Source organism: Sus scrofa, chromosome 6 (assembly GCF_054392235.1).
Source record: "Sus scrofa isolate SSC_HxYL_T2T_F1_AM1 chromosome 6, Sscrofa_HxYL_maternal_Yorkshire_Landrace_v2.0, whole genome shotgun sequence".
NCBI classification, from domain to species: Eukaryota; Metazoa; Chordata; class Mammalia; order Artiodactyla; family Suidae; genus Sus; species Sus scrofa.
The window spans coordinates 34,160,941-34,178,175 of record NC_139388.1 but is presented as its reverse complement, the minus strand read 5'-3'; the positions used below and the strand labels follow the sequence as shown (position 1 = coordinate 34,178,175).

At 45.5% G+C, this 17,235-nt stretch overlaps 2 protein-coding genes across 7 annotated transcripts in view; one reads left to right on the top strand and one right to left on the bottom strand.

The window, feature by feature from the left end:
• TOX3 (TOX high mobility group box family member 3) overlaps positions 1-9,010 on the bottom strand; it is a 117,232-nt gene extending 108,222 nt beyond the window's left edge. For 4 of the 6 annotated variants that reach the window (XM_084960295.1, XM_084960294.1, XM_021094181.2 and 1 more), the window contains exon 1: positions 8,906-9,010. Coding sequence is in view for 2 of the 6 variants with exons in the window: in XM_021094177.2 (XP_020949836.1) it covers positions 7,679-7,765 (87 nt within the window). In the remaining 4 variants the exon portion in view is untranslated. Of the gene's footprint in view, positions 1-7,678; positions 7,959-8,905 lie in introns of those variants that run through there. The other 2 variants (XM_021094177.2, XM_021094179.2) reach the window with 1 other exon arrangement.
• LOC146402295 (uncharacterized) lies at positions 7,764-13,126 on the top strand. The gene is made up of 3 exons (XM_084965662.1): positions 7,764-7,776; positions 7,835-8,813; positions 9,565-13,126. The coding sequence occupies exons 1-3, from the start codon at positions 7,764-7,766 to the stop codon at positions 9,758-9,760; spliced, it is 1,188 nt and encodes a 395-aa protein (XP_084821788.1). The 3' UTR covers positions 9,761-13,126.
• The last annotated feature ends 4,109 nt before the right edge of the window (positions 13,127-17,235 follow it).

The following is a 17,235-nucleotide window of genomic DNA, read 5'->3' as shown; positions in this document are numbered from 1 at the left end:
AACGTGTCCAGCCCTAGGGGGTGACATGCGATTGGTCTAAGCTGATCCCAGCAATCTCCTTCCTCTTTGTCAATGACTGGTCTAGGGTGGGCACATGGTCCATTTCTGATCAATAAGACAAAAGTCTAGTGGAACTGTTTCCAAGAAAGCTATTCTTCCTTAATAAGAGATGTAGAGAGGAAGAAAATGTTCTTTTGCTATCACTCACCTACCACTACACTGCTTCCTGTGCTGTGCATTATCATGCGAGGATGTGATGTCTAGAGCTATAGGAGCCAACCTGTGACCAAAAGGAGACTGCTAAAGCTCCAAAGATGGCAGAATAAAAAGAAAAGAGGGTCCCTGAAGACATGATTGAACCATCCAAGACAGCCTGAGACTGCCTACCTACCTGACTTCTTTGTAAGTAAACAAATGTCCTTATGGTTGATGCCACTGTTGGGTGTTCCGTTACCTGCAGCCCAAAGCATTCTAACTGATAAACTTACAAAAAACAAACTCTTGCCCTTACCACTAAAGGCCCTCAGTGCCAAGCTATTCACAGCATGACATCATCATCACCTGAGTGGCCCCACCCCACACCTATGATTCAGCATCCCTAGGGGTAAGGTCCAACAGTCTGTGTTACAAGAAGCGCTCCAGGTAATCCCTGTGCATGCCAAAGTCTGAGAAACGCTGCTCTATAAAATGACCACAAAGTGCTTTTTTGCGTCTCATCTACTATCCTCTACACCACAAGGAACCTGGGTTTGTATTTCTCCAGTGACAGTGACCTCATTTCACTAGGTCTGAGCATCATTTGATGCTCGCTTAATCTCATCTCTTCTTAATCAAAGTTTTCAAACTCGAAGCCTCCAGGGACCTAGAGGTATACAGAGGGCTAAGCATGAGAAGGAGGGAGTGGAGAGGACGGTGGTGAACTGCAGAGTGCACGGCCATCTGAATCAGGGCCACTAGCAGATGATGCCATGTGAGGGTATAGGGCCAGTGCTGCCAAATTTATGATTAAAGCAAAAGCTGGAAAGCTGGATTTACATGCAAAGACTTTTAGAAATAGACAACTAATTTATTTTTTAAAATGCTGATGCAAATTAAATAAAACAAGTCCTCAACTGGATTCAGCATCCCCCAGATGGTTTGCAACCTGGTGTTGATAGTTCTTAAAATAGCCACACATTCTTTGAATGTCGTGGCCATATACAATCACTGACTTCATCTAAAATGACTAAAATTCATATTCTTTGGCTAAATGTATGTTAGTCTCCACTGAGCACAGGATCCTCATCAATATTTCACTGTTTAAGGGGGCAAGATGGGGAGTTGGGGGACCTCTAGTTAGTGTCAGCAGGATTACGTTATCCATTAGTCACCACAGACTGGACACATAGCACTATACGTTTCTCAGAGGTCTACAAAAATGTTCAAAATGTGAGAAAAAAAATACCAGTTGGCCATATGGCACACACATGTGCGCACACACACATGCACACACACACACACACCACAAATTTAAAACCAATAGATGCTTAATTAAAAGCCTACGAAATGCAAACTTAAGCCACCTAATCAACATCAACTCAGATATGATATCATATCATAGTCTATTACATGCAGGATGTAAGGGAAGCCCAGATCCATAGGGCTTAGGAACTGCCAAGGTCCTAAAAAGGCCCTGAGTGCCAGACTGGAACCGACCAATACGCCCTAAGCCTTGTCTTCTTTGTAGCAATCACAGACTCCGTTACCCAGTTCTACTGCCCCTTGAGGGTGCTCGCTCCACTGCTCTCAGCCTAAAACAAAGTTTTCCATCATGACTGCACAGCGGAAATACCTGGGAACTCTGAAAAATGCTCTTGCCTGGATCTTATCCCCAGAGATTCTTACTGAACTGGTCTGGGCTGAGGCTGAGCTTGCGTATCCTTGGGGTTTTTGTTTATTTGTTTCTGGCCACACCCACAGCATGCAGAAGTTCCTGGGCCAGAGATTGAACTCACGCCACAGCAGCGACCACAAAGGACCCTTAACCCCTCTGAGCCACCAGGGAACTCCTGAGCTTGAGTATCTTTTTTATTTATTTATTTATTTATTTATTTATTTTGCCTTTTCTAGGGCCGCTCTTGTGGCATATGCAGGTTCCCAGGCTAGGGGTCTAATCAGAGCTGTTGCTGCCAGCCTACACCACAGCCACAGCAACATGGGATCCAAGCCACATCTGCGACCTACACCACAGCTCACGGCAATGCCAGATCCTTAACCCACTGAGCAAGGCCGGGGATCAAACCCGCAACCTCATGGTTCCTAGTCGGAGTCATTAACCACTGTGCCACGACAGGATTGCCCTGAGCTTGAGTATCTTATACAAACCTCCTCCTACTCAACCACGGCTGAAGCCAGGGCTGAGACCCTACAGTTCTAGAAGCAATTTCAGAAACATTTTGAGACAGTACTCTTTCCAGTTGTGCCATCTTGATTTTCTTTCTACTACCTTGGCTGGGAGCAAAGGAAGATCAGGGCAACATCAGTGATCTGATTACCTAGACCAGGGGTTGGCAACCTTCTTCTATAAAAGGGCAAACAGTAAATGTTTTAGGTTTTGCAAGCCATAGAGTCTCTGTCACAATGACTCGCCTCTGCCACTGTAGCAGGAAAGTGCCCCAAACGACACATAAACAAATGAGTGGGGTTGTGTTCCAATAAAACTTTATTTATGGATGCAAAAGTGAATTTCATGTAGTTTTCACAGTCAAGAAATATTCCTCTTTCAAATTCTTTCAACCTTTTAAAAAAGTGAAAACCAATGTTAACTTGCAGACCACACCAGGATAGTCAGGGGGACAGATGTGACCTGTGGGCTTCAGTTTCCCAACTCCTGATCTAGAACTACTATTCCAGCGACTTTCGACCATAAAATTAAGGAATGAGAGAAGAACTACACTGAAAGTGGTTTCATCGTGCTTCCTCCACTCATGTAATTGAACACTGGAGTAGGACTGCCCACACAGTTGAACATAAACTAGAAAAGGATTTATTTAAAAATAATTTTGAATCCTCATTTGCATATGAATTTGTCTAAGACAACAACCCAGCATGCTTTGTGGGTCCCACAGAATGATTCCAATTATTTGTTAACTTGCAACCAATATTTAAAATTCAAGAAAGAGAAAGACAAATACCATAAGATATCACTTATATCTGGAATCTAATATACGGCACAAATGAACCTTTCCATAAACAAGAAACTCATAGACTTAGAGAAACTCATTGACTTCTGGTTGCCAAAGGGGAGGGGGAGGCAGGGGGATGGACTGGGAATCTGGGGTTAACAGATACAAACTATTGCCTTTGGAAAGGATTAGCAATGAGATCCTGCTGTAGAGCACAAGGAACTATATCTAGTCACTTATGATGGAATATGATGTAGGATAATGTTAGAAAAAGAATATATTGTGTGACTGGGTCACTTCGCTGTACAGTAGAAATTGACAGAACACTGTAAACCAACTATAGTGAAAAAAATAAAAATCATTTAAAAAACAATAAAATAAAATTCAAGATATTTCACATAAAGACCCAGATTACCATTCTCTTGCAAAATGTGCAGATACTGGGTCAAATGTTGGCATGGCAACAATCTTCTAACGCTGAGCAGGACTCCCCCTAAAACGGGGCATTGTCCTCCACTTGACCCAAATCCTTGCTTCACAGAGGTTAACTGGCTGTTCCTAGAGACATTTTGAGCTTATGACCCCTGCTCTAAGGTCCTTAGAAAAACCTTATATTTCTCTCACAATGTGGCTTCCACACCTTGGTTTAAAGATTTGACATAAAAATCTCTCGATCTGCTCTCAAAATTCAATACCCCCTACTCCAGACCCTAGAAATAAAATCATTAGTTCTCATGAAAGTGCAAGATACCAAGTTAAGGAGAGTTTCAGTCAAAGCCTTTCCCACCGTTACTGCCTCAATGGGTTCTCAATTTGAACCAGGGTCTCCAATAAGCTAGACCAATGGTCTTCTTACTCTTCAAGTTGGCCCAGCTAGAGGCCCATGAGGTGGAGAGAAAGCACTCACATCAGAATGTCTTAATTAAGCCGAGTAATCAAGAACACATATAATATAATCAGAAAGCAAGGTTTGGGACTGATGGAATCACAACGGCATAGGACTTTCCTATACAGGGCAAGAAGTCAAGAGCTGCATATTGAAAGAGGGAGGGCGGAAGTCCTAAGAATGTGCAGAAAAAGCTAGTAACTAGAGTTTAGTCCAAGTTCATTATTAACCCAATATGTGATTTTACCTTGTTTACACCCATGTTAAATACAATAGTTTATTGGGAGCCGGGGGTGGGCTTCTGAACACTAACTATATCCTGATTGATGTACAATAGTTTACTGGGGGGGTGGGCTTCTGACCACTATATCCCGATTGATATGTTGCATTTTATCATCTTACTAGTGAAGACAAATTGAACCCAGGGAAAGAAAACTCCCAGATACAAAGACAATGGGTCACTAATTCATTCGAGTTACACACAGCCTTTAAAAAAAAAAATACATATATATATATATATATGATAGTTTAATATGTTAGTTGAATCAGAGCAAGAAATGTTCAAACAGTAGATTTTTTCCACTTGAAATTAAAATGGAAATTAGCCCTTGGAAAAGAGAGATGACTTTAAGTTTATACATCAGTGGCTGGTTCATGAATTATTAACTGATTTTAATGATCCTGGCTATATTTTATTTGAAGTTATTCTCCTACTTGCAATGACTTTTGAACCCTCAAAACTCTTTCATCCATTCTCCATAGACAGAGTATACTTTCAGGAGTGCTGACATTTAAAAAGGATCCATATACTCACAGAATGTAAAGATAATACACATGCATATCATTTATACAAAGGCTCTGGTCATTTGTTAAAGAGAGAAATGAATGAAACCCTATTATTCACGGTTTGTAAATAAATTTAAAGATAAGTGCCAACTTTTCACTTGTTAAGCCTGGAGTGGAGGATTTTGTATTTCTTCTAAAGTTTCCCAGATGGTCATTAAAACAAGAAAGGGCAAAAACAGACTTTCTTTGAAATCCATCATTTCCCATCCAGAAAGATAATACACACGATCAAGAGTTAGGTCTTAAGAGATTAATAATAACAGGTGTTTTCAAATAAAATAAATGCATGTCTTTGTAGTCTAGCTTTTACATTTTCAGTATAAATCTACATTGAATAACACCACTTCAGACACACAAGTTAGCTAGGAAACAAAATGCTATAAACCTTTAATTAGCACTTGCTGTCTTATACCCCTGAAGTTACTACTTCCTCTTCTACTACGTTCTCTCCATGAAGAAAAATTACGGGGAATAAAGTTGAGTTTTTTACTTCTGAAATTAGGAATAGGAAGATACAGCATCACAGCTCAATTTAAAGATGACGGCATTTTTATCGGTGAGGACTTAAATGCAAACCTCCCTTAAAATAAGTACAATCTGATTTCTACTGATATTAAGCACTAACTTTCTTAAGTTAGTACATAGAGCACTTAAGAGGACAGATTGCTAAATTACTAAGAAACCAAGCTATTTCCGGCAGATAACTGCATTAAGAAAATACAACAGCAATCCAACTTGCATCCTCACCCCTGAAGCTGAACAAGCATCTCAATAAATAATGCCTTTCTAGACCCTCCCTGAAATAAATGTTCTGAGTTTTAATGGACTCGAAATAGCCTTTCTCAAAAAATAGAAAGAGACACACACAAAACACCCACAATTTCCTCTGGTCCCCTGAAGTACCCTTGGGATCCTAGTGAACAGAGAGATTTGCCACGCATTGCAGTGACTGGATTAGTACAAAAGGTTTCTATTTTCGTGTCATTCGAGTGTTGCTGATCTTAAATCAGAGAAAGAAGTAGTTGCATTAGGCAAGGTAATGGCTTCCAAAAATAAGAGCATGCCCAGTTATACAAGGCTTGCATACACAAGGCTAAGTTGTAAAGAGATAAATAATACCCCACTGGAACAATTAGGTGGATTCTCAGAAACGCTACATACTTAATTAGGCTGCCAAAGTCCCTCACTGAGCATACATGGGGGACTTTTTAAAGCATGTAATAACCTGAGTAAATCCAAAATCAGAGGACAGAAACTAAACCTTAACTGTGGCTACAGGGATAGGCCTTTTCTTGCTTCTCTTTCAAGGCTTAACAGTATCATTCTAGGAATTCTGAGAGCGTGAAGGCCCCCACCAGCAAGGGGTTAACAAACACACTGCATAATGTCCTTTCCTTCCCTACTTATTGGGAGGCCCCTCCGAGCCAGGCGTAGAGCTGGGCGACGATGACACAGAGGACAGGGGTGAGGAAGAGAGAGACCCTAACGGTCTTTCACAAACTTCAGCACTGGAGTTGGGATCCAAGTATAAACAAATAGAATGGAACAAGAGCCTCCATCAGCCACGGGGCACAGCAAACTGTTCCTCACTCTAGATACAATCCCTCCTCTTCCTGCGATGTATTCATTAGTTTTGTATAGCACCTTTCTTTCATCAGTCTCCTTATTTCCTCCTCTGTTATCCAAGCGATCATAAACAAACTACGATTTGAAAGAAAAAGGGGGGGGGAAGAGGGAGGAGCAGGGGGGGAAGGAGAAAGAAAAACCACATTCAAAAGGCACAGGCCAGGCAGAACACAGCTCTTTCTCTGAATATCGCCCTCGGGGTGATGTTTCCTCCAAAGCTTGGCCCCGGGGGCTTCAGGAAGCCTAGAGAACCCGAGTCCGCGCCGCCCTGGCCCAAAGACTGCGGCTCCCGCACGGACTCGCCGCTCCGAGCAGCGCCAGCTGCCCTTCTGGGATCCACCTTCGACCACCTGAAACGCTCGGTCCTCCAAGTTGGCGCGGGGGGAGGTGGAGGAGGTGGGGGGAGCCAGGGCGTGCTGTGGAGGTCTCCAACCCTGACCTCCCCGAAATGCCAAACTTACCCCTCCCCCAAAAAAACGAAAGAGGAGAAGTCACCAGCGCTAACCTGGGAGGGGCGGGCACCTCCGTGGCGTGGTCCAGAGCGCCCCAGCGAGGGGGCAGCAAAGGCCACCTGCCGGGGTCGCAGCACTTCGCGGCCCCCCTCTTCCCCCATCCTGGGCACGCTCAAAAGTTAGTTCCTTTCCTTCGCTAAGCGGCCCCGGGTCCAGTTCTTGGGGGTTATGGGGGAGGTAAGATGGACTGGGAGAGAGAGAGCGAGGTCATCAGACCACTAGATCGGGGACTCCTGCGTTACCCCTCTAACCCCCAAACTCGGGGGGGGGTTGCAATCGTGTTTACTAATAACAACAATAACAAAGAATCACACGCGAGTCCCGTCTTTCAGTCCTCTGGCTGCGCTTGGCTTCTCTGGGGCGGCCAAAGAGAGTCGGCGGGGTTGGGGGGGGGGGGCGTAGAGATAGTGGGAGGAGAGGTGGAGGAGAGAGGAGAGCCGGCTGAGGGACAAAAAGGGGGGGGGGTGGGAAGGGGGTTAGAAAGAGTAGAGCGAGAGAGTTGGACAGAGACGAAGGCACAGGGGGAAAGGAGTGGAGAGGGGAGAGAAAAGTGCAGCGGACCGCGAGCCGGAGCGCCGGGCGCGCCCGGGATGGGAATGTGGCCCCCGCCCCGCCGCCCCCCGGCCCCGACCCGGCCCGGTCACCTTGCTGTAGCCGTAGTACCCCAGGCACTGCGCGAAGTCCAGGCCGGCAGGGTCCCCGGCCGCCGCGGGGTAGAACCTCACATCCATGCCGGAGCCGGGCCCGGGGCCGGGGGCCGGGACTGGGGCTCGCCGGGGCCGGTGCCCGCCTCCTGGTAGCCGCTAGCTCCACCGTCGGGGGCGCCCGGCCGGGGTCGTCCGGGGGGGCGGCGCGCGGGACTCGGGGCGGAGGGGCGCCGCGACCTGGAGCCGGAGGAGCCCGGGAGCCGCGGCCGCCGCACACAAAGGCGCGGCCACGCGAGCCGCGGGAGAGCGGGAGGCGGCCCGGGGGACGCGCCCCGCCGGGGGCACCGAGGCAGCGCTGCGCGCCGGCCGGGCGCCCGGGGCGCGGGGCGCGGCGCGGGGGCCCGGGGCGGTGCGGCGAGTTCAGGTGCGCCGGGCGAGGTTGGGACGGCGGCGGCGGCGGCTGGCCCCGCTCCTCCTCCTCCTCCCCGGGCGGACTGAGGAGAGGAGCCGCGGAGACAAGGGGCCCGGCCCCTCCCCTCCTTCTCCCCCTCCTGCCTCCCTCCGCCGCCGGTCCCCTCCCCGCGCCGCCGCCGCTCCGCCCCTCCCACCGCGGGCAGCTGGCTCGCCGCCCGCCCCGCCGGTGCGCTCTCGGCCCGGACCGCCTCCGGGTGCACCGACCCCGCCCCGCCGGCCCCTGCCCCGCGCGGCCCCTCGCAGTTCACCCCGCGCCTCGCGCAGCCCTCGCCCGCCCCGTCTCCCGCGCCGCGGCCTCCCCTTCGCCGGGGCCCCTCTTCTTCCCACCGCGCCCCCCTTCCTTCTCCGGTCCTCTTTGTCCCCGCTGCCTCGGAGCGCTCCTCGCTCCCCTCCTTCCCTCAGCCGCTTCGGCCCGCCTCGCCGCCGCCGCCGGTCCGGTGCCCGGTGTGGCCCTCCCCGCCCCCTTTGCGACCCCCGCTGCCCTCGGCCCCCAGCTCCTGCCACCAGCATCCACGCGCTGTCCGCTCGCTTCCCACCCCACTTTCCCTCGGTTTCCTCTCCTCTGCCCCATTCCTTCCTGGTGGGTCTTCCGATCCCTCTATCCATCCACTCGGCCTGCCCCCCACGAGTGTCCCCTGCCTCGGAGACAACCCAGCAGGTAACCTGCATGAGTGCCTTCCGAGAGCCGGGATCTGGGACCCGGTGTACACCTGTGGTATTTTCCAGGAGGGCGGGGGGTGGGGGGCTGACCTTTCACAGGTAAGGCAGACGTGAAGCTCCCGGGGTTAAGCCTCTTGTCGGTTCTCTACGCATTTTCTTAGCTCTTGTTTGCATTCGAAAGGCATTTGAGTAACTGGATCTAGGCGGATCACTCACTGCCCTCGGAGAGAAAATGTCCCTATTTTCCTAAAAGGTTCTGGGTGATTAACTTCCTCACACTGCACTCACCCACCCCCTCTTTCTTTCTCCCTCTTTAAGCTCCATCCCACCCTCCTCACCCCCTCAGCTTTATTGCTTCAGCTTCATTTGAGAGTTTGGCCCTCAGCCTTGATGAAGGGAAAGACTTTATACCGGATGAGAACTTTCAGGAAAGTCTGTGAGTTGTGCCCTCCTCCCAATACGGTTATCTAGAAACTGCTTTAATCAGAAGGGAGAAATTTACAGATGTTTTAGCCGACCACTCACTCTTGTGTCCCTGATCACACTTGGCTGGCCCACGGCCTGAAGTTTTTTAAGGCCAGCATTACAGGTGTTTCTCTTCATTTCTTCTGTTCTCCAAAATAGGCATTCCGGCTGGGGGACACCTTGTGTAAGTCCCTTTGCCCAATATTATCTTTCTGGAACCGAGCAGGAAAAATAAACTTCAATTAGGCGAAAGTTTGTGTATTTATTTGCTCTTCTCTTGGCAGAATCGGGTGTTTGGAGACTGCGCGAGAGAGCGGTGTGTATTCAGGAAAAGGAACAACTGCTTACATTGTCCCTGGGTTGACTCCAATCCTCCCCCCTCCTGAAAAAGCTTTGGTCTCCTCTCTGGAGTCTCCATTTAACGTTGACAACCCAGCGGCGCTCCCTAATGGCCCAGCGGGTTGCACAAATTGGCAGTGAGCTAAGATATTATCAAGACAACACCCCATTGAGCAGGCTCTTGAAACGCAGAAGTGGAGGCCCTTTCTCCGGGCCACTGGGCGCCTGTGGCCTTTCCACCAATCAGAGCTGTAGGTTGCAGTGGCCACCTGTTGTCTCGCAAGAGTACATCTTTTAAGTTTCACTATTAGTATTTAACAATGGCGTCAAGTGCAGCATCTGGCCACAGGAGAGGAGCAGCCTGCTGATCGGAGATACCAAAAAAGACATTTTTTTTTTTTTTGCCAGAAAGTTGTGAAAAGGAGCCCCCAAAAGGCTGGGAAGCAGAGTTTTTCTTTGCACACTCACATTCCTCACCTTCTGCTCTCGTTCTGTCATGCATCTGGAGCAATCGGAGCTTGATTACAGAGGATGAAGCGAAGTATAATCAAAGTTACAGAGAGACTAAACCTGAAGTTGTAATCAGACCTTGAGGATCAGGAATACAAATATGCGTAGTAGAAACCCCACTGGCTGCGAGAGCAGGAATTGCATGTGGGCGCTTGCGTGTCATTGAGCATTGAGCTGTGGAGACTAGAAGCTGGAGGGAGAACCTCCCAGGAGGCTCCCTGGAGTCAGGAATGCCGGGTCCTAGCAATACGACCTCTTGGCCATCGTTTAAGAGAAAGCCTCTTAAAACCCCCCTCTGTTACAATGCAAGTGTCTTGGGGGAAGGAAGCTGTGTTCATCAGTCAGTGTTTGAAGATGAAGATGATTTAGAAAGTAACGTAAGCGAAAGTTTTGAGTGTAGATCTTGATTAAGGAGAGAGGAAAAAGAAACTGATGAGTCTGGAGATACGTAGGTTGAAGCACTTAGAAGGAAAAAAAAAAATCTCTAGAATAGAAACAATCATTTGGGAAGGCGGCTGGCCAACCACGCAATTTTGCCCACGGTCCGTCTCCACACACTCAGCAGCTACTTTTTGCGTGTCTGCTCTGTGTCCGACACTATTTTAGGTGCTTGTGATTGGGAAAGGAGAGCCCAAAGTGACACACATGGAAGCCCTTAAAGAAGAATTGGACCCATCACACTACTACACACACACATGGGCATGCCTGGTCCCATCCAGTTACCTGGCGATCCCCTCGTCAATGCAGAGACTGCTGCTCTAGGGAGAAGCAATCTGATAAACAAATTTGCATTCATGATATTTGCAAAAGAAAGCTCCTGGGAGGGGACAGGACAAGACACACTGATCTAGAGCCAGAGCTGGATCACTGCTCTATCCCAAGAAACTTGGACCATGCCTGGCACCTAGGTGGTGTGCAGTAAATAAATATTCATTTAAGAAAAGAAAGTGAGAATGAAGAGGGGAAGGAGAAAGGGAGAGAGGGGGAGGGAAAAATCACAGATGTTTTCATAGTGGAATATCCATCCCAGGGGGCCTGGTTAAGGTCAGATTTGAAAAGAGTAGAGCCAACACTTCTAATGCGGAGAAGAGCAACCTATCCGAGGGCGGGGGAAGGGGGCCTTTTGCACCCTACCCTTTAAAATCCTTTGTGTTCATAAAACTAGAATTATATGTCATTTCATTTAGAGCTGATCTGATTAACCACTGCATTCAGAATTACCCCCCCCCCCAATGTTAAGGTTTCCAGTGGATTTGAAGCCCATCCGTTAAAAACTTCAGAATGATGCTTTTAAAAATTTAATGCAATTGTAACTGTCATGCTATTTGTCAACATAAGGGTGTCACCTTTTTCAGGCTGTCAGCATTTTCTTTCTGAAATGCCACAGACAAAGGCTTCCTTTGTACTAGGTTAGCCTTGAATTTGAAGAAACTTCTCCAAGAACATATCTTAAACATGCTTTGAATTTACGCTGCGCAGCGCTAACAGTCATTGATTTAGAAGGGCAACACGAGAATCAGTTATGCAGCCAAAATACAACTTCTGGGCATAAGACAATTCCTGTAGGGGTTTTATATGATCTTGGTCAAATATGTCAGTTTTATTAGCTTGATGTCTGTAATTGGATAGCTGATATTATCCAAGAACCTCTAAAAAAATGGAGGGAAACTACACAAACTTTACATACTGGGAACATTATTTTTGCATCTTGACAGAGCTCGAAAACTGTATTTCTCTATTTTATCTGGCTCCAAATTAAGCAAGAAAGTCCCCATGAGGACGGCATTAAACCCGCTGAGTTTTATAACCAAAGATCTCATTGAGATCCCCACTTTTAGCGATCGGCGAATAGCAATTTAACCTGTGTTCTGCTTCCCTGGTGGAGATGAGGCTAGTATTTAACACTATATACAGTTTAATTTTCTTGAGTTTCGGCCATGAAAAGTTCTATCCAAATATTATGATCCTTGTTTGCAATATGTAATGTAGCCAAATTAACAGCAGCTCCAAATGGAAATTAACAAGGCCAGAGCTACTCAAGTTTCTTTTCCATCCCCATAGTAACAGCTAATGTATTATCTTGGTAAAAGTCTTACACTTGGTTTTATATCTGAATTTGGCTTCATGTCTTAAAGCATAGCATTTCTCTCCAGCCCGGATTCTTAGTGTCTGCATAACTCATCGCCATGAACTTTAAGAGAGTTTCATGTTGAGAATCAACACTTCACATTCATAGAGTAAATCGCATGCCGATAAAATCAAGTCAAGACCCACCAAGGCTCTCACAATGGTGAATGTACACATGGTAGAGAGGGAGCATTCTGACCTCGGGGCCCTCATTACACGTCTCCAGTGCAGGCTTGAAAACTAATCACCAGGAGAGAGTTCCACACAGGAATTATAGTGTGAGAGAAAAAAAAAAAAAAAAATCCCCAAGCATTGTCATTGTTCGTTTCCATTTTCAGTGAATCCAAACTTTTCTGGTCTGGAAATGTGAACTATTTTGATATTTTTACTTAGGTTAAAAAAAAAAAAAAACACACAGACACATGAGCAAATGGGGGGAAAAATAAGCAAACTTTCAGGATGTGATAGTAAATATATATTGTTATGTACACGGGTTGTTTCTTATATTTCTATAACCAATTGTGACCATACTGGTCTCTGCTACCAGGCAGGAGAAGAGCTCTACAAAACGAATCATTTTCCCTTCTGAGTATGACTTTTACTAAGAATAGATACACCCATAGATTCTGACAGAGATATAGTAATTACGGAACGGTAACCCCCGAAACCTTAGTAGCCAAAAAAGTCCTGAGCTGAGAATTCATTCCCAGAAATATGAAATGTAGCAAGTATTTGCTTGTGACCTAAGTAGCTCTTCAATAAAGCTATTTTAAAAACCAATATACTCCACACAACCAAGAGGTGTGCAATTTTCAGTGTGTTTACACCCTGCCTTAAAAAAATATATCCTGTGTTCACAGAAATCCTAAACTGTGGTCCTGCCTGTTTTCTGAAATATATTCTATTTCTTTTAAAGTGAAAGAATGACCTCTTTTGCAGGAACAATTTTCAGAGACAGCGTGTTTATCAAATGGTTTCTCTGCTTTCATAAAAACAATTTATTTTCACTGAACTCTTCAAGATAAGCATCAAAGCCAGGAAGAATGTACAATGAAGTTTATAATTACACTCCAGAAACAAATACTGGGTAGTTTTTATTTTGCTCAAGTGAAAAAGGATTTTTTTTTCCCCCTCAAAGAGACAAAGGTGGTGATGGGGGAGGAGGTTTATATAGGGGTGGGTGGAAATCAGGAAGCTCCGGATGGTTTCTAGCCAGAGGGGTCCTGCAGCTTCGCCCACAAAGCCCACTGGCTGAACAATGAAAGCTGAGGACCCAGAACTCGCTTATCGATGGGTGGGGGTCAGTCCCCTTTTTATTCCTCACCAAAGGACAGCTATAGGGGCATTAAAGAGAGAAAATCATTAGGCAGATATGACAGATCTATATACCACTTGCACCTAAATATCTCCCATAGCTGAAGCCTCTAATGACATCTTTCTTTGACAGGCACCCATGTTTCCAGGCTTAATTTACATGGCCTGTTATTTTTAATAACCACAGAACAATTAAAGTGTACAAAAATAAAAAATAATTAAAAAAAAAACGAATAGAGACAAGAACTGAGTCTAATAAAGATTCCTTTTCTTAAGAATTGGGAAACAATTGTATTTTCATCACAGAACAGCCAAGGACTAGCAGCAAAATAATCTCCCCTAATTTACATAGATCTGTGCGTGCCAAACAGAGGAGTGTTTGCTTTTCGAGTAATAGTGCAGGTGCGTATCCTGCAGTGACGAAATCTCTAACTCATCAAACTCTTTCGCCAGAGTGGGACATGCCCTCTTTTCTGGAACTGTTTCAAGCTTTCTCCCCAGCATTCCCGCCACCTGTTTATGGAGTTCATCCTCAAGAGTAGATGCATGCAATTAGAAACAAGAAAATGAAAATAAATGACCTGGTTTGTTATGTATAACAAAGAAACTCAGCAAAATTGATGCCGTGGAGCTTGACCTCTCGACCCTGGAGAAAGAGCCACCTCATGGCTTTCTGGCCAAAGAACAATAGTCCCACAGCTTCCATTGTCCAGCCAGCCTGACTCTTGGATCGTCATTAAAGCCATATATGCAAAATATGAAATGTTTTACAAGTTAAATGAGAGGATTTGAGCTTTTTAAAAAAGAACCTGTTTAAAGAAGTGAGGCTAGTTAGCAAAAGAGCTTTTCTGTTTAAGGAGATCAGGTAAAACCATTTCATTGTATCTACTCAGTGGGTCCTGTGTCAACAACATGTTGAAGAGTCAGAAAATATTCAAAAATTTCTAACCAGAACTCTGGGAATTGAAGAATGATTAACTATGTAATAGAAATCAGATAGAAAGATGGTCCTGGCAAGTGGTTCAGGGAAAATATCACAGCTCCTCCTTTTACAGCTGTTGGTGGGAAGGCAGACGGCAACTTCCTTCTGCTACCTAAACGCAGTGTGGACGGCGCCCCCTAGAGTTGTTCAATGAAGTAGCATCATCATTGTCTTCTACTTTCCCCAACCCATACCTCGGAAACCCAGGCAGGCAGAAAACGAAGATCACCATCATGGAAGGCTCTTCAGAACCTGTACCTGGTTGAAACACCTTGAGGGAGACTCTCTCATAAAAAGCAACAACCAGCTAATTGTGTGGCTGGTCCTACGGCTGGCCTCTACGACCACCTACTGCCTTCTTTCCCACTTTTGGTTCCCTCCCTCATTCAATACATCCTATGAGTGTCTTGGGTTCTTCTAGACCTTAAATCACAAAATCCAAATTTGACTTTTTTCCCCTCAAGTTGCTTACTTATTGTGCTATCTGTCCAGGATACTTATTGAGTATCCTGAACTGTTTAATTGTTTTACCCCCCTGGAGTAATTACCTGGTTTTTAAAGGACTCTCTATTGTTCCTCAAAGTATCTTCCTCACTGTCCGAAGAAGCCAGTTCCACAAGATATGCAGATCAGCAGGTGAACTCTACCCCAAGTATCACAGGCCATCCCTCCTCACCTTTTTCTCTGAGCCCCATGGAGTGATTCATCAGGTGCTTTTCCTCATCTTTCACGGGGGATGCTGCAGTCGTCAGTCTGGAGAGATCTTTACAAACTGTTCTTGGTCTTTTACATACCACCACCACCAAAAAATTATAGCCGTAAAAGGTCCAACTTTCTGGCCAACATTTGTGGGACCAGCCAATGCTCAGTGTCAGGGAAAAGAACTTTCAGAAGTCTATGCAGTTAAATGATCTAAAGAAACCCATTCTAGGACAGTATGGAGGTTCCTTAGAAAACTAAATATAGAACTACCATATGATCCAGGAGTTCCCGTCATGGCGCAGTGGTTAACGAATCCGACTAGGAACCATGAGGTTGCGGGTTCGGTCCCTGCCCTTGCTCAGTGGGTTGACGATCCGGCATTGCCGTGAGCTGTGGTGTAGGTTGCAGACGCGGCTCGGATCCCGCGTTGCTGTGGCTCTGGCGTAGGCCAGTGGCTACAGCTCCGATTCGACCCCTAGCCTGGGAACCTCCATATGCCGCAGGAGCAGCCCAAGAAATAGCAAAAAGACAAAAAAAAAAAAAAAAAGAATTACCATATGATCCAGCAATCCCATTCCTGGGTATACATCCAGAGAAAACTCTCATCCAAAAAGATACATGCACCCCAAAATTTATTGCAGCACTGTGTTCTAACCAAGACATGGAATTGATCTAAATGTCCATCAACAGAGGAATGGATAAAGAAGATATGGTACATATATACAATGGAATATTATTCAACCATAAAAAAAGAATGAAATGATGCCATTGACGGCAACATAGATGGATTAGAAATTTTCATACTAGAGAGTCTTATACTGAGTGAAGTAAGTCAGGCAGAGAAAGACAAATATCTTTTATACATGGAATCTAATAAAAATGATACAAAAGAAGTTATGGAAAAAACAAAAACAAACTCATAGATTTCAAAACCAATCTTATGTTTATCATAGGTGAAACTGTTGGGGGGAGGAAAGAATTGGGAGGGTGGGAGTGACATAGACACACTACTGTATAAAATAGAAGATTAAAGAGAATCTATTGTATAAAATAGGCAAACATACTCTGTAGTTTGTAATAACCTATATGGGAAAAAAAGAATGAATATATTTACACGTATGACTGATTCACCTTGCTGTATACATGAAACTAACACAACACTGTAAATCAAGTGTACTCCAATAAAATTAGATTTAAAAAAGAAAGAAAGAAACCCATTCTGCTGTCCAAAGATATATGTCAGCTATTGTTTTACTGAAAGACTGAGCTTTCTTCCTCTAGGAATTTCACTAAATCAGTTCCCACCATATGCCTGAAGTACCAAGTAGCTGTGCCGCATCTCACCCAGAACTAAAATTCATGTCATTGATTGTTAACATTTTTATCGTGCCTTTCTTGCTACCCTGTGCTAAGTTTCCAGAAGCAGAAACAAGCACCATCCCTGTTCACAGTGAAGATTATAAGACAGAGGGAAAAGTGTGATCATGATGAAATATTGTCATCAGTGTCACAGAAGAGTCTCTCCCTCCTGTAGACAAGTGTTTCTTCACTGATATGGTTGCAGATAACATGTTAGGGTGTTGCTTAGAGAAGGGAGAGATAGTTTAAGGGGATGCTTCATGGAGAAGGCATTTAAAAGAAGGAAGCATTTGGGGGAGGCAAGGAGGAGGAAGAGGTGTCCTAGGGGAGGGAGATTTTGAATACAGTTACTAAGGAGAACATAAATATTGAGAAGTCATCATGGGGACGTGAGCTTGTGTCAGCTATCTCTTGGACAGACTATGCTACAGTAACAAATAATCCCAACTATCTGAGTGGTTATCACTACAAAGGACTATTTCTCATCCATGTTGTTTCTGTCTACCACCTGCACATGTTCACTTCAGGACCAACGCTGAAACAGAAGCTTCTATTTGGTCCTATGGCAGAGGGGGATAAAAGGTGGTGGAAGCTTGTTATGGCCCCCAGAGCTTCTGATCAC